The sequence below is a fragment of the Bos taurus genome, chromosome 2 (assembly GCF_002263795.3).
Source record: "Bos taurus isolate L1 Dominette 01449 registration number 42190680 breed Hereford chromosome 2, ARS-UCD2.0, whole genome shotgun sequence".
Classification (NCBI taxonomy): domain Eukaryota; kingdom Metazoa; phylum Chordata; class Mammalia; order Artiodactyla; family Bovidae; genus Bos; species Bos taurus.
Window position 1 is genome coordinate 96113320 of NC_037329.1, and position 24394 is coordinate 96137713.

The window sequence follows — 24394 nt, forward strand, 5'->3', positions numbered from 1 at the left end:
TAATCTAAAGAGTTAATCAATCTAAAGAGGGCTTCCCTCGTAGCTCCGTTGGTAAAGAATCTGCCTGCAATGCAGGAGACCTGGGTTCAATCCCTGGGACGGGAAGATCCCCTGGAGAAGGATGTGGCAGCCCACTCCAGTATTCTTGCCTGGAGAATACCATGGACAGAGGAGCCTGGCAGGCTACAATCCATGGGGTTGCAAGAGTTGGACACGACTTAGCGACTAAACCACCACCACTCCCCAAAGACTTATAAGATTCTATCTTGACTCTATTAAGTTCAATGCTGTCCATCTTTATGTTTTTTTTAAATGAAAAACTGTGAAGAAGGCTGAACACCGAAGAATTGATGCTTTTGAACTGTGGTGTTGGAGACTCTTGAGAGTCCCTTGGACTGCAAGGAGATCCAACCAGTCCATTCTGAAGGAGATCAGCCCTGGGATTTCTTTGGAAGGAATGATGCTAAAGCTGAAACTCCAGAACTTTGGCCACCTCATGCGAAGAGTTGACTCATTGGAAAAGACTCTGATGCTGGGAGGGATTGGGGGCAGGAGAAGAAGGGGACGACAGAGGATGAGATGGCTGGATGGCATCACAGACTCGATGGACATGAGTCTGAGTGAACTCCGGGAGTTGGTGATGGACAGAGAGGCCTGGCATGCTGCAATTCATGGGGTCGTAAAGTCGGACACAACAGCAACTGAACTGAACTGAAATGAAAAAAGTTGAAATATATATCATCAACCAATTAAATGTATATTATAATTTTATTTGTTGTTGTTGCTGCTGCTGCTAAGTCACTTCAGTCGTGTCCGACTCTGTGTGACCCCATGGACGGCCTCCCACCAGGCTCCACCGTCCCTGGGATTCTCCAGGCAAGAACACTGGAGAGGGTTGCCATTTCCTTCTCCAATGCATGAAAGTGAAAAGTGAAAGTGAAGTCGCTCAGTGTTGTCCGACCCCTAGCGACCCCATGGACTGCAGCCCACCAGGCTCCTCCGTCCATGGGGTTTTCCAGCAAGAGTACTGGAGTGGGGTGCCATTGCCTTCTCAGTTTTATTTAAAAAGAGATGCAGCAGTATAAACATATCAGGTAATCAAGGACCAATTCTGACTTTTTTTTCAGTCTTTAGATATTTGACATTTTGAACATCTCAGTTATTTATTTATTTTTATCTTTATACAGTGACAAAAGTATTAACTTTTGGTGGGTTAAACTAATAGACTGTGTACATGTTTATTAGATTAGAAAACATGGTTTAACTATTCAATAATGTATAAGGTTTTAGCCTAGTGTGCTTGAACCAAACGTGTTGAAAAAATAATCTAATAATGCGTAAAACATTGAATGAGAGAAAAATGCATGAAAAACATGCTTTTTTTTTTAGCAGCTCCTTTCATTCAGTGAGAACATTATTTGAAAATTTCACTTCCACTCTGCATATTAGTAAAAGCTGGATGGGGATGGAACCCAGGTCTCCCACATTGCAAGCAGATTCTTTACCATCTGAGCCACCCAGGGAAGCCCAAGAACACTGGAGTGGGTTGCCATTCCCTTCTCCAGGGGAGCTTCCGAACCCAGGAATCAAACTGGGGTCTCCTGCATTGCAGGTGGATACTTTACCAGCTGAGGTACCAGGGTAGCCCCTGAAACTGATAACATAGTAATAAAAAAGTGTTATGAATAGTTACACTATGTACACAAGTAATAAGCAGACACATTATTGCAGGAAGTCACTGCAAGTTGTATTTCTTTTAACCCTGTGAATATTCACTCTTAAGACAGGACTAGGGTGGAGAAGGCTAGAGGGTTGTGTATCAGCAAAGGAAACTCTCAAGGGGAGCAATGTGGTCATTCACTGGGAGAAGCCAGTGTGTGCCTTTCGCTTAGGTCTGGTTAACAACGTGCTTGCTAACTAATAACTAAGCCTTTCAGTGTCTCTGGGAGGTGACTTGGGCAAGCCCTCTAGACCCCTCAGTAAGAAAAACTTAAGCAGGAAACTTTTGTGGGGTTAGGTGGGGAAAAGGGTTAAGAACTGCTCTTGGGTACTTCTAAGCATTAGGGTTTGCCCGATTAGATCTGTCTTTTTCATTTTTTAAAATTTATTTATTTTTTGGCTATGCTGTGCAGCTTGTGAGATCTTAGTTCCCTGACCAGGGATTGAGCCTGAGCCCCGACACTGGAAGCAAAGAGTTTTAACCACTGGACCACCAGGGAAGTCCCAGGTCTCTCTCTTCTAAATAGTGGACCTTACATAACTCTCAGGAAAGAGGAGGAAGGCAAAAGTCACCTTTCATGCTTGCTGCTTTGACATTCACATCACTTGTGTCCCTTAGCCCCTGGGCTGGTGCCTCTTTCTGACTGCATGAAAATCATGCCATCCCTCAGGTTAAATCAGGCTTCACTCTTCTACCCGAATGTCATCCTACCCAACTCCACCCCTTCTCTTCCCAGGGAAATTCTGCTTGTTTCTTCATTTCCATTTCTGAAGTTTTTCTTCCCAATCACTGATATAAGCTGCTTTCCTACCTAAGTCTTTTAATTTAAAATTTCTTTCTCTCCACCACCTTCTTCTAGAAAAAGAATGTGTCAACTCCCCTCTTAAAGAAGAGCTTTAAGATACTTCAACTTCCCCATGTTCAACCCTAACTAGATCTTTTAGCTTAAGTTACCTTACTTCAAATTAGTGGCTTCCAATGTTTCCAGTGCAGTCTTTAAACCAGTCACTGATTCATTATTTGCAAGTCAGTCTACTATGTTACTGGTTTTATAAAAGGCCATTTCCGTTTTTCACATGAATTATTTTTTAAAAAATATTTACTTGGCTGTTTTGGCTCATGGGATCTTTGTACGTTGTGTCACGTGGGATCTCTTGCACATGGACTCTAGTTGTGGTGCACAGGCTTAGTTCCCTGACCAGAGATCGAACGGGCATCCCCTGCACTGCAAGCCAGATTCTTAACCACTGGACTACCAGGGAAGTCTCATGAATCACTTCTTTTAATACTCTCTTTCCCTGTTCTCTCATCAAAAAAGTTCTTCCCATTAATTTTGGTGAGAGCACGTACCCCCACCCCCATCCATCAACTAGCTAGCTAAGGATACATAGTAAGTAGTCTTTTACCCTCACCCTCCTAGGATGCTTTGTGCCTCCCTCAAACTTCAGGCAAGTGCTGATAACACAGTGAGACAGAAAGAATACTGTACTGTTTGACAGCCTGAATCTCCAACTACCTATGGGAATGGTATTGTAGGGGATGCTGGCATCCATGGATGGTGGAGTGGAATGGGGAAGGGGAGTGTGTTGCAGGGTGTGGGGGCGATGTGTAAATGATTGCTAAGCTCCCCAAGTTCTATGCTCTGATACAATTCAGTCTAAAGAGCAACTTTTGTACAGAGTGCAAAGGTCTATGAACTGTGCCTTTAACTGTTTTATGTACTATGAGAGAATCAGGAACCAAGCAGATGATTATTAATGGTAGCTATAGGTGGCATAGGCAGATGTTTCCTGATGCAGCACTGAGTGGTTTAATATTCAAAATACTGAAAGGATTTCATAAAGATATAATAACGCTCATTAGATGCTGAAATAAGAACAAGAAAACAACTTTAACAGGATACTATTTGTACTTCTACAGTTGGATGAAAAAAGTCTCAAACCATCATGAACATATACTGACAAAACCAAGACACTACTGTACCTCTTGTAATTCTAAAGTATAAAAACAGTTCATTTCAAAACATATTGCTCAGTCTGAAAAGTCAACATTTTTTATATGGAAAGGTAAATACTCTTTCTCTTCTCCATTGTGTATTCAGGTTACTTATTTACAGTCCCACAGAGAAGGAAAAAGCACACACTAAGAAGTGACCTAAAAGATGTTTTGAAAATTAAGTTACCTGGGTAGCTTAGCAAAGCTCAAGTTTTTGACAGTGAAGTCTCCATTGGGCCAATAAAACACATCTGCCCCTAATATATAATTGAATGTTAGCAATCACTTGATAAAAGTCAGATATCTTGGCAATGTCTACATTTAAGCAGGCAAATTCCCTGAAATGAGCTTAAAAGCTGTTTAAAATAAAATAGGTAAGTACGGGTTTGAAAAACCAAAGTAAAATAAACCATTCATTCATAAATTATTTATTGAGCATTGATATTAAGAAGAGATGACAAGAATACACAGAAGAACTGTACAAAAAAGATCTTCACGACCCACATAATCACGATGGTGTGATCACTCACCTAGAGCCAGACATCCTGGAGTGTGAAGTCAAGTGGGCCTTAGAAAGCATCACTACGAACAAAGCTAGTGGAGGTGATAGAATTCCAGTTCAGCTATTCCAAATCCTAAAAGATGATGCTGTGAAAGTGCTGCACTCAATATGCCAGCAAATGTGGAAAACTCAGCAGTGGCCACAGGACTGGAAAAGGTCAGTTTTCATTCCAATCCCAAAGAAGGGCAATGCCAAAGAATGCTCAAACTACTGCACAATTGCATTCATCTCACACGCTACTAAAGTAATGCTCAAAATTCTCCAAGCCAGACTTCAGCAATATGTGAACCGTGAACTTCCTGATGTTCAAGCTGGTTTTAGAAAAGGCAGAGGAACCAGAGGTCAAATTGCCAACATCCGCTGGATCATAGAAAAAGCAAGAGAGTTCCAGAAAAACATCTATTTCTGCTTTATTGACTATGCCAAAGCCTTTGACTGTGTGGATCACAATAAACTGTGGAAAATTCTGAAAGAGATGGGACTACCAGACCACCTGATCTGCCTCTTGAGAAATCTGTATGCAGGTCAGGAAGCAACAGTTAGAACTGGACATGGAACAACAGACTGGTTCCAAATAGGAAAAGGAGTACATCAAGGCTGTAGATTGTCACCCTGCTTATTTAACTTATATGCAGAGTACATCATGAGAAACGCTGGACTGGAAGAAACACAAACTGGAATCAAGGTTGCTGGGAGAAATCTCAATAACCTCAGATATGCAGATGACACCACCCTTATGGCAGAAAGTGAAGAGGAACTCAAAAGCCTCTTGATGAAAGTGAAAGTGGAGAGTGAAAAAGTTGGCTTAAAGCTCAACATTCAGAAAACGAAGATCATGGCATCTGGTCCCACCACTTCATGGGAAATAGATGGGGAAACAGTGGAAACAGTGTCAGACTTTATTTTTCTGGGCTCCAAAATCACTATAGATGGTGACTGCAGCCATGAAATTAAAAGATGCTTACTCCTTGGAAGGAAAGTTATGACCAACCTAGATAGCATATTCAAAAGCAGAGACGTTACTTTGCCAACAAAGGTTTGTCTAGTCAAGGCTATGGTTTTCCCTTTGGTCATGTATGGATGTGAGAGTTGGACTGTGAAGAAGGCTGAGCGCCGAAGAATTGATGCTTTTGAACTGTGGTGTTGGAGAAGACTCTTGAGAGTCCCTTGGACTGCAAGGAGATCCAACCAGTCCATTCTGAAGGAGATCAGCCCTGGGATTTCTTTGGAAGGAATGATGCTAAAGCTGAAACTCCGGTACTTTGGCCACCTCATGGGGAGGAGTTGATTCATTGGAAAAGACTCTGATGCTGGGAGGGATTGGGGGCAGGAGGAGAAGGGGACGACAGAGGATGAGATGGCTGGATGGCATCACTGACTCGATGGACGTGAGTCTGAGGGAACTCCGGGAGCTGGTGATGGACAGGGAGGCCTGGCGTGCTGCGATTCATGGGGTCACAAAGAGTCGGACACGACTGAGCGACTGATCTGATCTGATCTGATCTGATTCTAGACGTAGAGGATGGAGCAGTGAGCAAAACAAGAGTCTGTTAAGAATCCTATATTACTTCTAAATGGTGGACTGAATCAACATTTGAATTTATATCTTAATCCCTTTGGGTGGATTGTATTAAAAAAAAGCAGTCAACTTCCCTGAAAACATCGTGACAAACTATCAAGAGACTAATACAAAATGGACCTGAAGTAAAGCTCTCACGAGCTCTTACTTCTTTGGTCAATAAGAGCTTAAAACAGTGTCATATGCCTGCTATGTAGAGGGGTAGGGGATGGCTTGTTGAAGATCACAAAGCAACTGAGTGGCAGAGTTAGGTATTACATCTAGACTTTCAAGTCATCAGTCCAATGATTTTTCTGAGGACTGCTGCTGCTGCTGCTGCTGGTAAGTCGCTTCAGTCATGTCCGACTCTGTGCGACCCCATAGGCGACAGCCCACCAGGCTCCCCCATCCCTGGGATTCTCCAGGCAAGAACACTGGAATGGGTTGCCATTTCCTTCTCCAATGCATAAAAGTGAAAAGTGAAAGTGAAGTCGCTCAGTCGTATCCGACTCTTCGAGATCCCATGGACTGCAGCCTACCAGGCTCCTCCGCCCATGGGATTTTCCAGGCAACAGTACTGGAGTGGGGTGCCATTGCCTTCTGAGGACTAGCCTGCCTCTATTTATTAAATGGATCTTCACAATTTTAGAGCCAGTTACATTTTTTTTCGCTGTAAAATTACCCATTAGTGAAAATATATAGGTTAAATATGACTATTTTCCTGGTTCTACTATGATGTGATAAAAAGACTGGATGCAATCTCAGTTTTATTAAAAATATATATGCATACATGAGTATGGAGAATTCTCTTCATTATATTTTTATGTACTTTAAGCATTTTCTATAACGAACATCAATCACTTTTACAGTTGGAAAGGTAAAACAGGAGTTTTAAATAACTTACCCCTACTCCAAACCACAAAAAATTAGGTTAACTGAAATGCTTAGAGAAAAGATGATTAACACAGTGTTAACCAGACACATAACCAGAAACTTGGTAAGAAATGTGTCTGGGGGAGACAACAGCCATCTATTCAAGTGACCAAATGGCTTCAAAAAACAATAGCGGCCTCACCAGCTAGGATTGTGTTTACAAATGCATGGTGTTTATCAAGTGGCTTAATGGCATAAAGGGTCAGGTCAGCCCTGAGGATTACACAAAAGTCTTGCCTGTATCAGCAGACGTTCCGAAACATTTCAATGTGTGAATATAGGAGCCACGAGGCCAAGGTGAAATGTTATTTACCAAGTTACTCTTTGACCAAAGTTTAAAAGCCGAAACAACGAGCATTGTGCTCCAGTTTTTATCAAGGAGAACCTTTACTCACTCAATAAATACACTGAAGAGCAGGCAGTCATGTAGCCTAAGAGGAGCAGAATTCCATCTTGTAAGTCAGTCTCCTTCTTCTGCCCCTCACAAAATCTGTACGCTCTCTGGGCTTCAGTGTTTCTACGCTAAAAATGTTGACATGGTCTCTACAGGTCCTTCCATCTTTGTTAGTTTTGATTCTAGAATGCAGGCAGGGGAGTTAGAGAACTATGGAGAAAGTTCTTTAATATGCTCTTCTTCAACACCAGAGGGAGAGAGAGGGTGGGGGGGAGAGAGAGAGAGAGAGAGGGAGGCAGAGGGAGAGAGAGAGAAAGAGATAATAGAGCAAGAGAGAGAAACACTAAGCAGATGCAAACCACCGGTTCCTCAGCAAAGGCACCTAGGAGGAGTCATCCAAATTCCCTCGAGCTGCTGGGAGAATCCCACACCTCATTACAATACTTGCTGAGTGGCTGCGTCCCAAGAAAAGCCACAGAAAGGAAATATCATTAAAAAAGCGTATATGCATTGGGGGGAAGCTGTTCCCTCCCTAACACCCGACTCAGCCAAGGCTGTTGTTCCCTATTGTTGAACAGGATGTAACAGGACTGCCAAGCACAGCCCAGGAACCTGCTAATTAGGTGCACCGACAGTGTTTGTTTTGGAACCATTTACCAACAGAGGAATGTGTCAGGCTGATTAGTGAAAAAAGGGTATGTAATGTATGTGTATTCGAGTCCAGATGAGGGCATAATCCAGGTATTTGGTCTGTTTGTGCAGGGACTCACAGAAACTGAAGGCTGAGCAAATAGGAAGCTACGAGGGAAGACCAGCGTCTGCGTGGTGCTTCTCCCGCCTCCTCCTGCGGAGTTTTCTCCTACTCCCCTGACTCCCACCAAAAGATTCCTGCCCAAACGTGAAACTCTCATGAAATGACAAAACTCTAATGGGTTGCCCAGAAAAATGGAAGAGCCTTTGTAAGGTCGCTGACAGATTCAGAGTTTGATAATTTTCTAGGCACGGTAAGTGGCAACTCAGGCAAAGCCATCTCCACGATTACCTTCCATGAACAAATCAAAGGAAACTAGGGCGATGGGAAACACAGCTCTTAATGGACTGTTGAAGATGTGCTAAGAACTGCCCATCTCAGCATCTTCTGTGTGAAGAAGTAATTCTATACTTCATAACAAAGCAGTTTTCTTTCTCTAGTTTTAAACAAACCTTTTAAAGGTTGGACTACAGTTAGTTACTTGAAGCTTCATGTCTTGATGAAGCTTAAAGAAGGGCAGAGGGTGCCAAGACAAAGAACAAAGTCCATGCCCCAACAAGTTCAGGTCCTGAGGGGCAGGATGATGTGAATTGCAATGAGATGCAAAATGACAAAGGCCAATTCCAGAGGTCAAGGTGTTGGGAGGAGTCCCTGTGCTCTTTGGTACAAGCTAGACATTTCTGGAGTTTGGCCAAAATGGATGAAAGTGATGGGGCTTGAACTGAATTCTTTAGGAGACTTTTTTTTTTTTCTTCTTCTGTAAGCTAACCTGACAAAGGGCTTGCCAGGTGGCTCAAAGAGCAAAGACTCTGCCTGCAATGTGGGAGACCTGGGTTTGATCCCTGGGTTGGGAAGCTTCCCTGGAGGAGGGCATGGCAACCCACTCTAGTATTCTTGCCTGGAAAATCCCGTGGAGGGAGGAGCCTGGCAGGCTACAGTCCATGGGGTCACAAAGAGTTGGACACCACTGAGAGACTAAACACAGCACAACCTGACAAAATAGATTTCAAAAGTGAAAAAGAGGATAAGGCCTCTTAGAAACTCACTCACTATGGGCTGTTCCATTCGGCCAGTGTTTGTTCTCAATAGACAACTGTACGGAATGTTCTGTGAATGTGTGCAGACTGGATGTGGTGTCAGAGTATGTTAACTCAACCGGTAAGAGTTTGCTGTTGGTAAGTTCAGGGTCCTGTATGCAATCGTGGTTTCTTAAAGGAGGGGAGGAAGTTGCTAACTACTAGCTAACACTCAGTCTGCTTCTCCAAGTCCCTAGTGCTTCAACAAAACATGTAACCCTTTGAGAAGACTAACCAGGGAGCCGCAGATGCCCTAACACAGGAAGAACACATGCTCGGCGATGCCTTCCCAGGACAAGGGCATGTCATCACTCTCCCTAGGCCAACACTCACGCCAGAGAATTACTTGAAATGATAGATCAGCTGCTTCAACCTTATGTAGAAAGCTGCAGTGTTACTTCAGACTTAAACTATGTTCCTCTGAGTGTTAGTCGTTCAGTCATGTCCGACTCTTTGCAACCCCATGGACTGTAGCTCGCCAGGCTCCTCTGTCCATGGGATTCTCCAGGCAAGAATACTGGAGTGAGTAGCCATTCCTTTCTCCAGAGGATCTTCCCAACCCAGGGATTGAACCTGGGTTTCCTGCATTGTAGGCAGATTCTTTATTGACTGAACAACCAGGGAAGCCCAATGCTCCTCTAGCTTCATAAGTATTTTTTTCCAGGTTTATTGAGATACAGTTAACATATAATATTGCATTAGTTTCAGGCATACAACATGATAATTTGATGTAGGTACATGTTGCAGAAGGATCACCACAATAAGTTTAGCTAACTCCATCACCTTACATAGTCACAATTTTTTTTTTCTTGTGCTGAGAACTTTTAAGATATATTCTCTTAGCAACTTTCAAATATATGATATAGTATTGCTATCTCCAATTCAATCTCTGGATTGGGAAGATCTTCTGGAGGAGGAAATGGCAACCTACTCCAGCATTCTTGACTGTGAAATTCCAAGGACAGAGGAGCCTGGTGGGCTATAGTCCACAGGGTCGCAGGGTCAGACATGACATAGCGACTAAGCCTGCTGCTGCCGCCACCACCATGCTATACAGTATTCATCTTATAAACGGAAATCTGTACCTTTGACCCCCTTAACTCATTTTGCCCACTGCATACCCGCCACCTCTGGCAACTGCTAATCTGTTCTGAGTTTGCTTTTTTAGATCCCACATTATAGGTGATATCATACAATATCTGTCTTTCCCTGTCTGACTTTTTTCACTTAGTGCCAGTATTATAAATTCTCTTAACTAATCACTGCAGATGGTGACTGCAGCCATGAAATTGAAAGATGCTTGCTCCTTGGAAGAAAAGTTATGACCAACCTAGACAGCATATTAAAAAGCAGAGACATTATTTTGCCAACAAAGGTCTGTATAGTCAAGTTTTTTCCAGTAGTTATGCATGGATGTGAGAGTTGGACTGTGAAGAAAGCTGAGTGCCGAAGAATTGATGCTTTTGAACTGTTTTGTTGGAGAAGACTCTTGAGAGTCCCTTGGACTGCAAGGAGATCCAACCCATCCATTCTAAAGGAAATCAGTCCTGAATATTCATTGGAAGGACTGATGCTGAAGCTGAAACTCCAATACTTTAGCCACCTGATGTAAAGAGCTGACTCATTTGAAAAGACCCTGATGCTGGGAAAAATTGAAGGCAGGAGGAAAAGGGGATGACAGAGGATAAGATGGCTGGATGGCATCACCGACTCAATGGACATGAGTTTGAGTAACCTCTGGGAGTTGGTGATGGACAGGGAGGCCTTGTGTGCTGCAGTCCATGGGGTCACAAAGAGTCGGACACGACTGAGTGACTGAACTGAACTAATCAGTTTTTTAAAAAAGCTCTGTCAGTATTCTTAATGAACACACATAACATACTTGGGAGAGCTGAACCAAACAGTAAATAGTTATGGGATGTTTACTATATGAAACCCACCAAATTCATGTGGTGGTGGTTTAGTCACTAAGTCATACCCGACTGTTAAGACACCGTGGACTGTAGCCTGCCAGGCTCCTCTGTCCATGGGATTCTCTAGGCAAGAGTACTGGAGTGGGTTGCCATTTCCTTCTCCAAGGGATCTTCCTGATCTAGGAATTGAACCGGGGTCTTATGTGTTGCAGGCAGATTCTTTACTGACTGAGCTATGAGGGAAACCAAATTCATGTATTAATGTGTAATGTTCTTATAGTACTCTACATCAAAAGTGAAAATGAAAATCAAAATGTTAATTGCTCAGTTGTATCCAAATGAGTCACCCTATGGACTGTAGCCTGTTGGGCTCCTCTGTCCATGGAATTCTCCAGGCAGGAATACTGGAGTGGGTAGCTATTTCCTTCTCCAGTGGATCTTCCCAACCCAGGGATTGAACCAGAGCTTCCCTTGTGGCTCAGACGGTAAAGAGTCTGCCTGCAATGCAGGAGACCCGGGTTTGATCCCTGGGTCAGGAAGATCCTCTGGAGAAAGAAATGGCAACCTATTCCAGTACTCTTGCCTGAAAAATCCTATGGATGGAGGAGCCTGGCAGGCTATAGTCCATGGGGTCACAGAGTCAGACGTGACTGAGTGACTTCACTTTCTTTCTTCTTTTCCGGCACTGCAGGCAGATTCTTTACCATCTAAGCCACCAGGGAAGCCCATTCCATATCTAAATACAGCCCCAAATGGGAGTGGGGTCATTAAATCTTAAAGTGCAATGTTTTCCATACTGGAAAACCTGTGGGGATGGCTTGTCTGTGGCATGAAAAATTCAACATGGCTGAATGGATCAGATTGAAAGGATGGAATTGATTTATGATAGCTGGTATATTTTGTTAAGTCTTATGTTAAAATGCATGCAGAGTATTATCTAAGAGGAAGCATTTATGTCCTTGTGATGTGGAAACATTTCAAGATTGAGAACTGGTACCTTCACAGACATGTGTGAAGCAGGATGGCTTCCTTAGCAGCATTCTGTCCTTAGTAACAAAAGAAGATCAGTGATATGCAGAGATATTGGAAAGAAAGCTGGATAGAAAGTAATTTTAAGATTAAAAAAAAAAACACACACCTAAGTTCTGGGTCATTCTGTGGGTTTATGTGACTTTTTTGCTTTTATACTGATTGCTTTCTCTTACATCTTAGGGCTGTTATCGGTCTAATCTTCTGATTTGTCTTTCTGAGAATTTAGAGCCCTTATTTCTTACTCTCCATCAAGAAGGCTGTGTTTTGTCATTCCTCCTTCCTCAGGATGTAGACCTGGACCTTTGTTTTCACAGAAGGTCCCTCTCTCCTAGAGCTGAGCTCTCTTTTCAGTCCTCTACAGGGGTAAATGCTGGATTAGGCTCAAGTAAAGCAGTTTTGTGATTCTGGATCTTTCTACTGTATTCAAAATCTTGCAACCTGGATTTCAGTGTTTTCCTATTTAAAGGAGAGAGGTATGTATTTAATCTGGAATGTCCCTTCCTAAACCTGATAAAGGCAGGCCCTCATTCCACAGGTACCCCCGGCTGAACATGGCCTGCCCTGGCTGCACAGAGGGGGAAGCCTGGCTGTGGTCCCCTTTCCCAGCTCCCCCGCCCCCTCAGGATAGCCCTTTGGGGGTTCACAAAACAAAGGCAGAGCTTTCCCCCAGCCCAATCTAACTCCAGCTCACTGCTCCAAGTATAAAAAAAAAGTCCAGGTTGGCAAATAAAGGGAAAATTGTAAAGAACAGTTTTGTGGGGAGGTTTCTTTAATAACAGGTACATACGATTTTCAAATTTCTTTTAGGGGGTATGCTGCAAAAACAGTTTGAAGACTATAGGTACAGAAAAAACAGTGATGTACAATGAAAAAAGCACAGATTTTAGAGTCAGATATATCTGGCTTCACGTTTTGGCTTTATCTCTTGGGCCAAGTTAATTGCCTCCTCTGAAACTAGGTTTCCTCATTATAAAAATGGAGGTAACAATACTTTCTCAGAGGACTGACAGAAGAATTAAATGATGAGATATGAAAACTGCTGGCACTAGTAAGTATTACTGCGATTCCCCTACAAGCCCAGAATAGTGGCTATGTCAGCCAGAGGTGCTGTTCTAAAAATTAATACTAGGGTTTTACTTCTAAATTACACATTTGTGAAGTTTCCTTCTGCAGAACAATTCATTTAATAAGGAAAAGAAAGTCTTAAGAGTTGACCAATGTTTGATAATGTTGTTGTTTAATCACCAAGTCACGTCCAACTCTTTTGTGACTCCATAGACTGTAGCCCGCCAGGCTCCTCTGTCCATGGAATTTTCCAGGCAAGAATACTGGAATGGGTTTCATTTCCTTTTCAAGGAGATATTCCCAATCCAGGGATCGAACCCACGTCTCCTGGACTGGCATGCAGATTCTTTACCACTGAGGCACCTGGGAAGTCCTGGTGATATAGCCATAATCAAATAAGCATGTTAGAACTGGGTATATGCTGATACTGAAGTGCATGAATCAGTGCTTTAGAGCTCAACGTGGAGTTTTCTCCTCTGTTTAGAAATTGTGGAACATCTTTCTACTCACAGTGCATGTCATTCTCCTTAGTGGAACCCCAGGTCGACCTCCTCCACTGTGGCTCCTCCCACGTGTGAACACAGCTGCCTGGTGGCTTGTCTGTCTCTTACTGGAGACTGTCAACTATTTGTGAGCAAGGAGCATGCCGGGTTCACTTTGTGTCTCCAGAACCCAGCCCAGTGCACAAACATAATATGCTCAGTGAATCATTTATTGAAGGAATGAATAGTTCTAATGCTTGTGGAATGTTCTTTACTGAATTGTAATTATGTTGTTCACATGATAGTTGGGTCTGAAAGGATATTAAATATAGTTCTGAGGGCACAGGGGTGTTGGATTTAGCAAGATGGTTTAGATATGTATGTGGTAACAATTTCACTAAAACTAAATTTCTAGGATTTTCACATATAGATTTTTAAAACATATTTTACTATGGAAAATGTCAAACATATTCAGAAAGTAGAGAGGATAGTATAATAAGCCCCTGCACACCTATCACCTAGTTTCAATGATTATCTCGTTCATCTATATTCATCTTCTCCCTCCCACCATCAGATTATTTTGAAACAAATCTGATTTATCATCACTTCATCTGTAAAGATTTCAGTTATACATAGATTTTAAAATTTATCCCACTATTCAAATTTATTTTTATTTATATATGTGTATGTTGCTCAGTTGTGTTCAACTCTTTGTGACCCCATGGACTGTAGTCTTCCAGGCTCTTGTCCATAGAGTTTTTCAGGCAAGAATACTGGAATGGATTGCCATTTCCTTCTCCAGAGGATCTTCCTGACCCAGGGATTGAACCTGGGTCTCTTGTACCCCCTGCATTGGCAGGTGGATTCTTTACCACTAGCGCCAGCTTTACTTAGTACATCTTTATAGCTATGTTTTAAATCTGCAACTCTATTTCTGATTACAGTTTTCCTTCAGTAAATCTTTTATTAGGGTTTGTTTGTCCTTTTCCATTGACATGTATAATCCACTCCCAGCATTTAAGTGGAAATTGAACACCATGAGAAAGCTCGGCAGGTTCCTGGCAAGTATTATGAACCTGGAGTTCCAGGAAGGCTCAGGGCTCCTTCAAACTCAGACATCTGTGCAAGCAAATTAAGGGAACTGAATCTAAGGGAGAAACAGAGGATTCCGACTGTATTCCTTCCTACAAGGTAAAGGCCTTATGAGCCCATGGCTGTGCAAATGTGGTCATTTTGGTTGTGAGAATCCAGCATCTTGGATCATGACAATAGGTATCTTAGAGGAGGGGTTCTTTCTCCTGCATGTGACTCAGAATCACATGGGGAGTCTTTGAAGATACTGATTCTGGGGATTTAAAGAAGCCAGATCTCACAGGAGATTCAGATGTGCAGTGAGAGAGGAGCACCTGCGTCCTGCAAGAGACAAGTACCGAGACTGAGGGCTTTAAACGTGTGTGCACCCCAGCACCCTGATTTTGGTTTCTAATATTCTCTATTAAAAAGGAACCGGGGCCCCCTGAAGAAATGGCTGCTTCTACGATTAGGGCAGGAATTATATAAGATGAGCTGGGAGCATTGGGCAGTGCTAGAAAGTAAGGAACTGCTCAACACCAAAACCTCCATAATCACTGTGATATGCCAAGGGGACACAGGAGCCAACTGAAAGAGTTAAATGGCTAAAACTGGAACGGTTTGAGTAACACAAGCAAGTGGTTTTGGATAACCCAAAGTACAAAATAAATACTTTTTATTTATTTTATATATTTTGGGCTCCCTGGTGGCTCAGATGGTAAAGAATCTGCCTGCAATGCAGGAGACCTAGGTTCGATCCCCTGGAGACGGAAATGGCAACCTACTCTAGTATTCTTGCCTGGAGAATTCCATGGATAGAGAAGCCTGGTGGGCTACAGTCCATGGGGTCACAGAGAGTCAGACACAACTGAGGGACTAACACACACACATAAAATAAATATGCATGAGTCCATACTGATATGAATAAATAATTGAAAAAATAAATGGGAAAGAAGAAACAAATCTCTTAGGCAGAAGAATTCCAAATGACTTTGTACATATTCCACTCATATAAGTCCCCACTGCTTAAGTGTGGGTCAAACACACTGACTTCCAGAAGGAAAGTATAAAAAGGAGATGGGAGTGGGTGGGGGATGAGTAACTTTGATGTGGAGACACAAAAACTATAGTGATCAGTCATGTTCATAGTATGTACCCATGATATGATATCATGATGAAATGACACTACCTCTTTGTTCTTCCTCCCAAACCCATAGAACCTGGTATAATCATAAGAAAGACAACAAGTATGACCCAATAGAAGGACTGTACAAAATACCTGACCAGTACCCTGCAAAACTGTCAAGGCCATGAAAACAAAATCTGAAAGACTGGTACCACCACGAAGCAGAGAATGATGAAGCAATTAAATGTAATGTGACATTCTGGAACAGAAAAGATGACTAGGTAGAAACTAAGGAAATCAGAGAAAAAAAAAAGCCTAGGGATTTCAGCTAATAATTGTATATCAATATTGGTTCATAATTGTAACAAATGTACCATACTAATGTAAGGTGTTAATAGTGAAAACTGGGTATGGAACATAAAGGACTTTTCTGTACTATCTTTGTGATTTTCCTGTAAATCTAAAGTTGTTCTAATAGAGTTTATTAAAACTTTTCAGCTTTGACCTCTGAGCCAAATGTTCTGCTGAATGAACTGTTTTAACAGGTTTTATTTTTTAGGATAGGGCTTCCCTGGTGGCTCCGCAGTAAAGAATCCACCTGCTAACACAGGAGATATGGGTTTGATCCCTTGGTCAGGAAGATACCCTAGAGAAGGAAATGGCAACCTGCTCTGGTGTTTGCCTGGGAAATCCCATGGACAGAGGAACCTGGCAGGCTATAGTACACAAGGTGCCAAAGAGTTGGACACAACTTAGCAACTAAACGACGACAACATTTTTAAGGTTTAGATTTACAGGAAACTGAGTAGGTAGTACAGAGTTCCCATATTATGACCTCCAGTTTTCCCGATTCTCGACATCTTGCATTAGTGTAGTAGTTTGTTACAATTAATGAACCAATATTGGTATATTATTAACTGAAGTCCACAGTTTAAAATAAAGAGTTATTCTGTGTTGTACGGTTCTATGAATTTTGACAAACGTATAATGTCATGTATGCACTATTACAGAATCATATAGAATAATCTCATTGCCCCCAAATTTCCTGTGCTTCACCTATTCATTCCTCCCTACTCCCTCTCAAGACCCTGGCAATCATTGATTTTCTTATTGTCTGTATAGTTTTGCCTTTTTCAAAATGTCACATTCTTGGAATCATACAGTAAGTAACTTTTTCAGATTGGCTTCTTTCACTCAATAATATGCATTTAAGTTTCCTCCATGTCCTTTTGCGGCATAATAGCTCATTTCTTTTATCCCTGAATAATACTGCACTATATGGATAAACCACAGTTTCTTTATCCATCCACTTAATAAAGGACAACTTGGTTGTTTCCAATTTGGGGCAATTAGGAATAAAACTGCTATAAATACCCATGTGTAGATTTTTAAGTGAACGTAAGTTATAAACTCATGTTATTTAAAGGTATATTGTTATTTTTCAAATATTTGGGTATTTTGCAGGTATCTTCCTATTACTGATTATAGTTTAATTTCATTATGGTCTGAGACCATATTTTGTATAAATTCTATTCTTTAAAATTTGTCCAGATGTGTTTAATGGCCCAGAATGTGATCTCTCTCTTAGTAAATATTCCATGTGAGCTTGAGAAGAATGTATATTCTGTTTTTGGATGGACACATGAATTGACATGGATGTCCATTAGATTCACTTGGTTGATAGTGCTTTTCAATTACTATACATTCACTGATTTTCTGCCTATGGGATCTGTCAGTTACTGACAAAGGGGTGCTGAAGTCTCTAGCTATAATAATTATTACTTGCTCAGTTGTGTCTGACTCTTTGTTTCCCTATGGACTGCAGCCCACCAGACTCCTCTGTCCACGGGATTTCCCAGGCAAGAATACTGGAGTGGATTGCCATTCTCTTCTCCAGGGGATCTTCCCAACCCAGGGTCTTCCACATTGCAGACACCAGGGAAGCCCAACTATAATAATGGATATACTTAAATATAATTGTGGATTCATCTGTTTCTCCATGCAGTTGTTGGTTTTTGCCTCATGCATTTTTGACTCTCTGTTCATACACACTAAAGATGGTTTTTTATTAAGAACTGATCCAGTTATCATTATATAATGCCCCTCTTTATCATGGTGTAAAGAATTGGTATTATTTCTTCCAATATTCAACAAAAGTCACCAGTGAAGCCATTTGACTTCTTCATGGGAAGAAGAAGAAAAAATTACTATTTCAATTTCTTGTTGAAGGCCTATTTATATTTCTATTTCTTCTTGAGTCAGTTTTGGTACTTTGTCTTTCTAGAAATTTATCCATTTAATCTAAGTGGTCTAACCTGTTGGCATGAAGTTGTTTATACTGCCTCTTAAAAATTCTTTTAATTGCTATACCTTTTTTCTTTCCTGATACTGGCAATTGGTATCTTCTCTCTTAATTTTTTGGTCAGCCCACCTAAAAGGCTATCAAGTTTGTTAATCTTCTCAAAGAACCAATTTGTGGTTTCATTGACTTATTGTTTTTCATTTCATTGACATCTTCTCTAATCTTAGTTCTTTCTTTCCTCCTGCTTGCTTTGGATTTACTTTGCTTTTCATAAGTTTCTTAAAGTGGAATTTTAGGTTATTAATTTGAGACCTTCTTTCCTCTTTTCTGATATAGGTGTTAATAGCTATAAATTCCTCTCAAAGAACTACTTAAGCTGCATTCCATACATTTTGATATTTTGCATTTCATTTTCACTCATTTAAAAATATTTTAGGGATGTCCCTGGCAGTATTTAAGACTTCACCTTCCAATGCAGGGGTTGCAGGTTCAATCCCTGGTTGGGGAGCTAAGATTCTACATGCTTCACAGCCAAAAACACCAAAACACAGACCAGAAGCAATATTGTAACAAATTCAATAAAGACTTACAAAACTTATTTTAAAAATTGATACATTAAAATGGTGAACTTAATGCTCTTTAAAATTTTTTTTTAATTTCTCTTTTGGTGGATTTCTTCTTTGACACATGGGTTTTTAGAGTACATTATTTAATTTCCAAATACTTTGGGGTTTTTCAAAATTTTTTTCTACTGGAGATCTTAATTCCATGTTTCAGAGAACACATCTGGTATGGTTTTAATCTTTTAAATTTATGGAGACTTCTTTTATGGCCCAGAATATATGGCATATTCAGTTGGAAGTATTTTAATTTTTACTTTTTTATTAAACATTTTTTATTGCAGTATAATTCACATAAAACTCACTCTTTTAAAGTGTAAAATTCACTGCTTTTTAGTATATTCACAAGACTGTATAACCATCACCACTATCCAATTCTAGAACATTTGTATCACCCCCCCCGCCCAATAAATCCATGCTCATTACTAGTTATTCTCTTTCCCCCTTCCCCAGGCTCTAGGCACCTACAAATCTACTTTCTGTCTCTATAGATTTGTCTTTTGGGTACATTTCATATAAACAAAACATACATGGCCTTTTGTGTCTGGCTTCTTGCGCTTAGCATAATGGCTTCAAGGTTCATCCACTCTGCAGCATATACTTCATTCCTTTTTAGATGGGATAATATTTCACTATGTGGATATATCACATTTTGTTTATCCAATCATTAGCTGATAGGCATTTATATTGTTTCTAATTTTTGATTACTATGAATACTGTTGCTATGAACATTTGTATACAAGTTGTGTGGTATACATTTTTAAGAAGTATATAATCTTTAGGCTAAGTATATAATCTTGAGCTAAATAACAGTACTCAGGAATCTGGATGCAGGAGTGTGTGTGTGTGTGTGTGTGTGTGTGTAGGGAATCTTATGTTTCTGTGTCTGTCTTTCTGTGTGTAGGACCTAGATGTTTACAAATAGTCTTTGGGTTTAAGAAGAGGCCAGAAGGGCTGAGTGGACTCTTAATATCTTAGCTTTACCACACATGCTTCAGCTCTCCCTGGCTAAGTGCCTCACCTTCTATTCTGAACCACAGAGTAAGTGAGCCCAGCAGGGTGGGAAATGAGCCATGACATTCATGCCCAGAGAAGCCAATGCACTTATGCACAAACAATGTATATTCCTATTATGCTTTTGGAATAAAAGGAAAAGTGATATGTATCATTTTATGACTCAAGAAACAGGCAACAGGAAAAACCCCACTCTTAAGTCAGGGGAAAAAAGTCATCCATCAATCAATGGAAGTGATGATACCCAAATATTACTTTGGTTAGAAAAATAATCCCACATGGACTCCCACTTTTCTCTCCTTTGGATCCTAAAACTTTCATCACTAGACTGTGGTGCATCTATAGAGAAGAGCATGTGGTGAGCTAGACAGCTGTTCACCAGTGTCCTCTGCTTTTCTTCCTAGTCATCCATCCAGTTTGGGTCTTCCTCTGAGACTACAATTTCCATAGCCTATCACTTGACCCTGGGATGGTTGTGAGAATTCTTCCACCCCCATCTTTATTCTAAAAAATGAAGCTGAATACTCTCTGTTACCAAATAAGGCAGATCTAGACTGTGGTTTTTTTGCAACTTTGTTGTATCATTCTGGATAAAGGAAGCATGGTGAGTTGGAAATAAATGTAGGAAACCAAAGGGTAAAAAATATTCTCAAGGAAAATGGGAAATCTGATGCAGAGGCAGAGACAGAGACACAGTGCTTGACTAAAAGTTGGCCTGATCTGGCCCAATAACACCACATGTGACATATTCAGGTATACTGTTATAAGACAAGAGATTCTGTACCTGCTCGTTGAAATATCCTCAAAAGGGTAGAGGATCTCTCCATTGTTACAGATTTCACAGATGAACCCCTTCTGGCTACAAAGACTGCAGCTGTACACATGCGAGGTGGCAAATTTAATGACCTTGCCCAAGAATGGAGCCAGCTTTCCCTCTATTACCTGCAGAAAGAGAAACAGAACAGGGAAGAAAGCAAATTTATTGAGAACAAAAAGTCTTGTAGATGCAGGACTGGAATTCCTTTCCTTTACACAACAGGAAAACCTCTAATTATAATTTCTCAGCAACTCTGAGAAAGAAAAGACATAGTATTTTTGCTCCAAAAGAACTCTCTGGCTTAAACCACTGGGGGTTGAAAAATGAAGATGTTGAAAGTTCTCTTGTATTGCTCTTTTTCTGTAGTGTGTTGTAGCAGATAGAGGATCAACAAACGGGGAAGCCTACTTTCATAGACACAGTTATGGTGTAGTATACGAGGAGTGTGGCGGATTTCCCAAAACAGATTGAAAACATACAGGGTAACTACTGATGTAGAATTTTATGTTATGTTATATATTCAATAATATCTGTTTCCTAATGAGTTAATAGAATAGTTTTTTTTTTTTCACCAGCTCACCTAAGAACATGTAACAAATGTGGAAAAATAGGTTTCTCTTGCTGCTGCTAAGTATCATAATAACAGACGTTGCAATTTGGCAGTCTGAGGACTATATTTAGCCTGAAGATGTTTTTTTTTAAATCTCTTAGTGTTTAAAAAAATGAGCCAATTTAATAATTGGGGGGGGTTTACATAAAAATTCAGATTTTTGGCTTCTTTTGAAAAATCATTAGATCTGGCAAAACTAGGCCTGGATTCCAACATGATGATGATCCCGGCTGTGAGTAGAGGCTGCTGGCTCCTGCTAAGACATGTGCTCTTCAACTGACACTTGACTCCATGAGGCCCCAGTGTCTTGTCTTGAGTCTGCCTACCTCCCACGGCCCCCTCCCCTCAAACATTCATGAGTTTGGAGCCTATGGTTCATCAGAGCCCCCCTCACTTAACTAATAATGCACAGGCTTCAAAGACTTTAGCAGTTCCTATATTAACAAGATAAAATCTGCCTTTATTTCTCTCTTACTGAGGCATGTGCATATACATGCTGATTTTGATATAAGAAAAAAATGAAGATTGAATTTAATTTGGAAATAGCTGGAAATAGATGGATACTTTCAAATGAATCATAATTAAAATGAGAATTCTACATAAAAATAACATCTGAGAGCAGTAAATCATACTTAAAGAGATATTACAAGGTTGCTGCTGCTAAGTCACTTCAGTTGTGTCCGACTCTGTGCGACCCCATAGACAGCAGCCCACCAGGCTCCCCGTCCCTGGGATTCTCCAGGCAAGAACACTGGAGTGGGTTGCCATTTCCTTCTCCAATGCACGAAAGTGAAAAGTGAAAGTGAAGTCGCTCAGTCGTGTCCGACTCTTAGCGACCCCATGGACTGCAGCCTACCAGGCTCCTCCATCCATGGGATTTTCCAGGCAAGAGTACTGGAGGGGGTGCCATCGCCTTCTCTGTTAAGGTAAACAAATAGTAGTGGCTGATAATACAAAAGTAAAAGACTATAAGGAATATAAAAATGTATTCTGCAATTTCTTTACACACTAACAATGAAATATCAGAAAGAGAATGTAAAAAACCACCCCTTTTAAAACCACATCAAAACAGTAAAATAAAATACTTACGAATAAACCCCACCAAGAAGGTGAAAGACTTACATACTGAGAACTACAAAACATTAATAAAGGAAATTGAAGATGATTCAAAGAAATAGAAAGATATCCCATGCTCTTGGATTGGAAGAATTAATATTGTTAAAATGGCTATACTACCCAAAGTAATCTACAGATTTAATGTGATCCTTATCAAATTAACTGTGAAATTTTTCACAGAACCAGAACTGATAACCCTGAAATCTATTGGCCCTTCCCTGGTGGCTCAGACAGTAAAGAATCAGCCTGCAATGTGGGAGACCTGGGTTCAATCCCTAGGTTGGAAAGATTCCCTGGAAAAGGGAAGGGCTATCCACTCCAGCATTCTTATATTCTGAGAACAACAAAACATTAATAAAGGAAACTGAAGATGACTCAAAGAAATAGAAAGATATCCCATGCTCTTGGATTGGAAGAATTAGTATTGTTAAAATGGCAATACTACCCAAAGTAATCTACAGATTTAATATGATCCCTATCAAATTACCCATGACATTTTTCAAAGAATCAGAACAGATAATACAAAAATATCTATACACAATGATAAAAAGCCCAGATTTCCCAAAGCAATCCTGAGGAAAAAGAACAAAGCAGGAAGCATAACTTTATCAGACTTTAGACAATACTACAAAGCTACAGTAATCAAAACAGTATGGTACTGGCACAAAAAGAGACATATGGATCAATGGAACAGAATAGAGAGCCCAGAAGTAAACCCACACACCTATGGTCAATAAATCTTGACAAAGAAGGCAAGAAAATAAAATAGGAAAAAGACAGCCCCTTTAGCAAGTAGTGCTGGGAAAGCTGAACACCTGCATGCAAATTAAATTTGAACACACCCTCACACCATATACAAAAATAAACTCAAAATGAGTTAGATACTTAAATATGACATAATACTCCTAGAAGAGAATAGAGGCAAAACATTCTCTGACATAAATTGTACCCGTGTTTTCTTAGGTTAGTCTCCCAAGGTAACAGATATAAAAGCAAAAATAAACAAATGGGACCTAATCAGACTTATAAGCTTTTGTACAGCAAACAAAACCATAAATAAAACAAAAAGATAACCCATAAACTGGAGAATACATTTGCAAATGATGTTACCAAGAAGAGCTTCAGTTCAGTTCAGTTGCTCATACCTGTCCAACTCTTTGCGACCCCATGGACCACAGCACACCAGGCCTCCTGGTCCTTTAACTCCCGGAGGTTACTCAAACTCATGTCCACTGAGTCAGTGGTGGCATCCAACCATTTCATCCTCTGTCATCCCCTTCTCCTCCTGCCCTCAATCTTTCCCAGTATCAGGGTCTTTTCAAATGAGTCAGTTCTTTGGATCAGGTGGCCAAAGTATTGGAGTTTCAGCTCCAACGTCAGTCCTTCCAATGAATACCCAGGGCTGATCTCCTTTAGGATGGACTGGTTGGATCTCCTTGCAGTCCAAGGGACTCTCAAGAGTCTTCTCCAGCACCACAGTTGAAAAGCATCAGTTCTTTGGTGCTCAGCTTTCTTTATAGTCCAACTCTCACATCCATACATAACCACTGGAAAAAACATAGCCTTGACTATACAGACCTTTGTTGGCAAAATAATGTCTCTGCTTTTTAATATGCTGTCTAGGTTGGTCATAACTTTCCTTCCAAGGAGTAAGCATCTTTTAATTTCATGGGTGCAATCACCATCTGCAGTGATTTTGGAGACCCCAAAATAAAGTCAGCCACTGTTTCCACTGCTTCCCTATTTGCCATGAACTGATGGGACAGGATGCCATGATCTTAGTTTTCTGAATGTTGAGCTTTAAGCCAAGTTTTTCACTCTCCTCTTTCAACTTTCATCAAGAGGCCCTTTAGTTCTTCACTTTCTGCCATAAGAGTGGTGTCATCTGCTTATCTGAGGTTATCGATATTTCTCCCAGCAATCTTGATTCCAGCTTGTGCTTCTTCCAGCCCAGTGTTTCTCATGATGTACTCTGCATATAAGTTAAATAAGCAGAGTGACAATATACAGCCTTGACGTACTACTTTTCCTGTTTGGAACCAGTCTGTTGTTCCATGTCCAGTTCCAACTTTTGCTTCTTGACCTGTACACAGGTTTCTCAAGAGGTAAGTCAGGTGGTCTGGTATTCCCATGTCTTGAAGAATTTACCACAGTTTATTGTGATCCACACAGTCAAAGGCTTTGGCATAGTCAATAAAGCAGAAATAGATGTTTTTCTGGAACTCTCTTGCTTTTCT

The 24394-nt window shown here is 40.7% G+C and overlaps 1 protein-coding gene across 2 annotated transcripts in view; it reads right to left on the reverse strand.

The window, feature by feature from the left end:
- The window catches only part of PLEKHM3 (pleckstrin homology domain containing M3), a 223268-nt gene that overhangs the window by 18092 nt on the left and 180782 nt on the right, over window positions 1-24394 (reverse strand). For both annotated transcript variants that reach the window (XM_024975644.2, NM_001206217.1), the window contains exon 7: window positions 20399-20556. In XM_024975644.2, the coding sequence (XP_024831412.1) occupies window positions 20399-20556 (158 nt within the window). The remainder of the gene's footprint in view (window positions 1-20398; window positions 20557-24394) is intronic.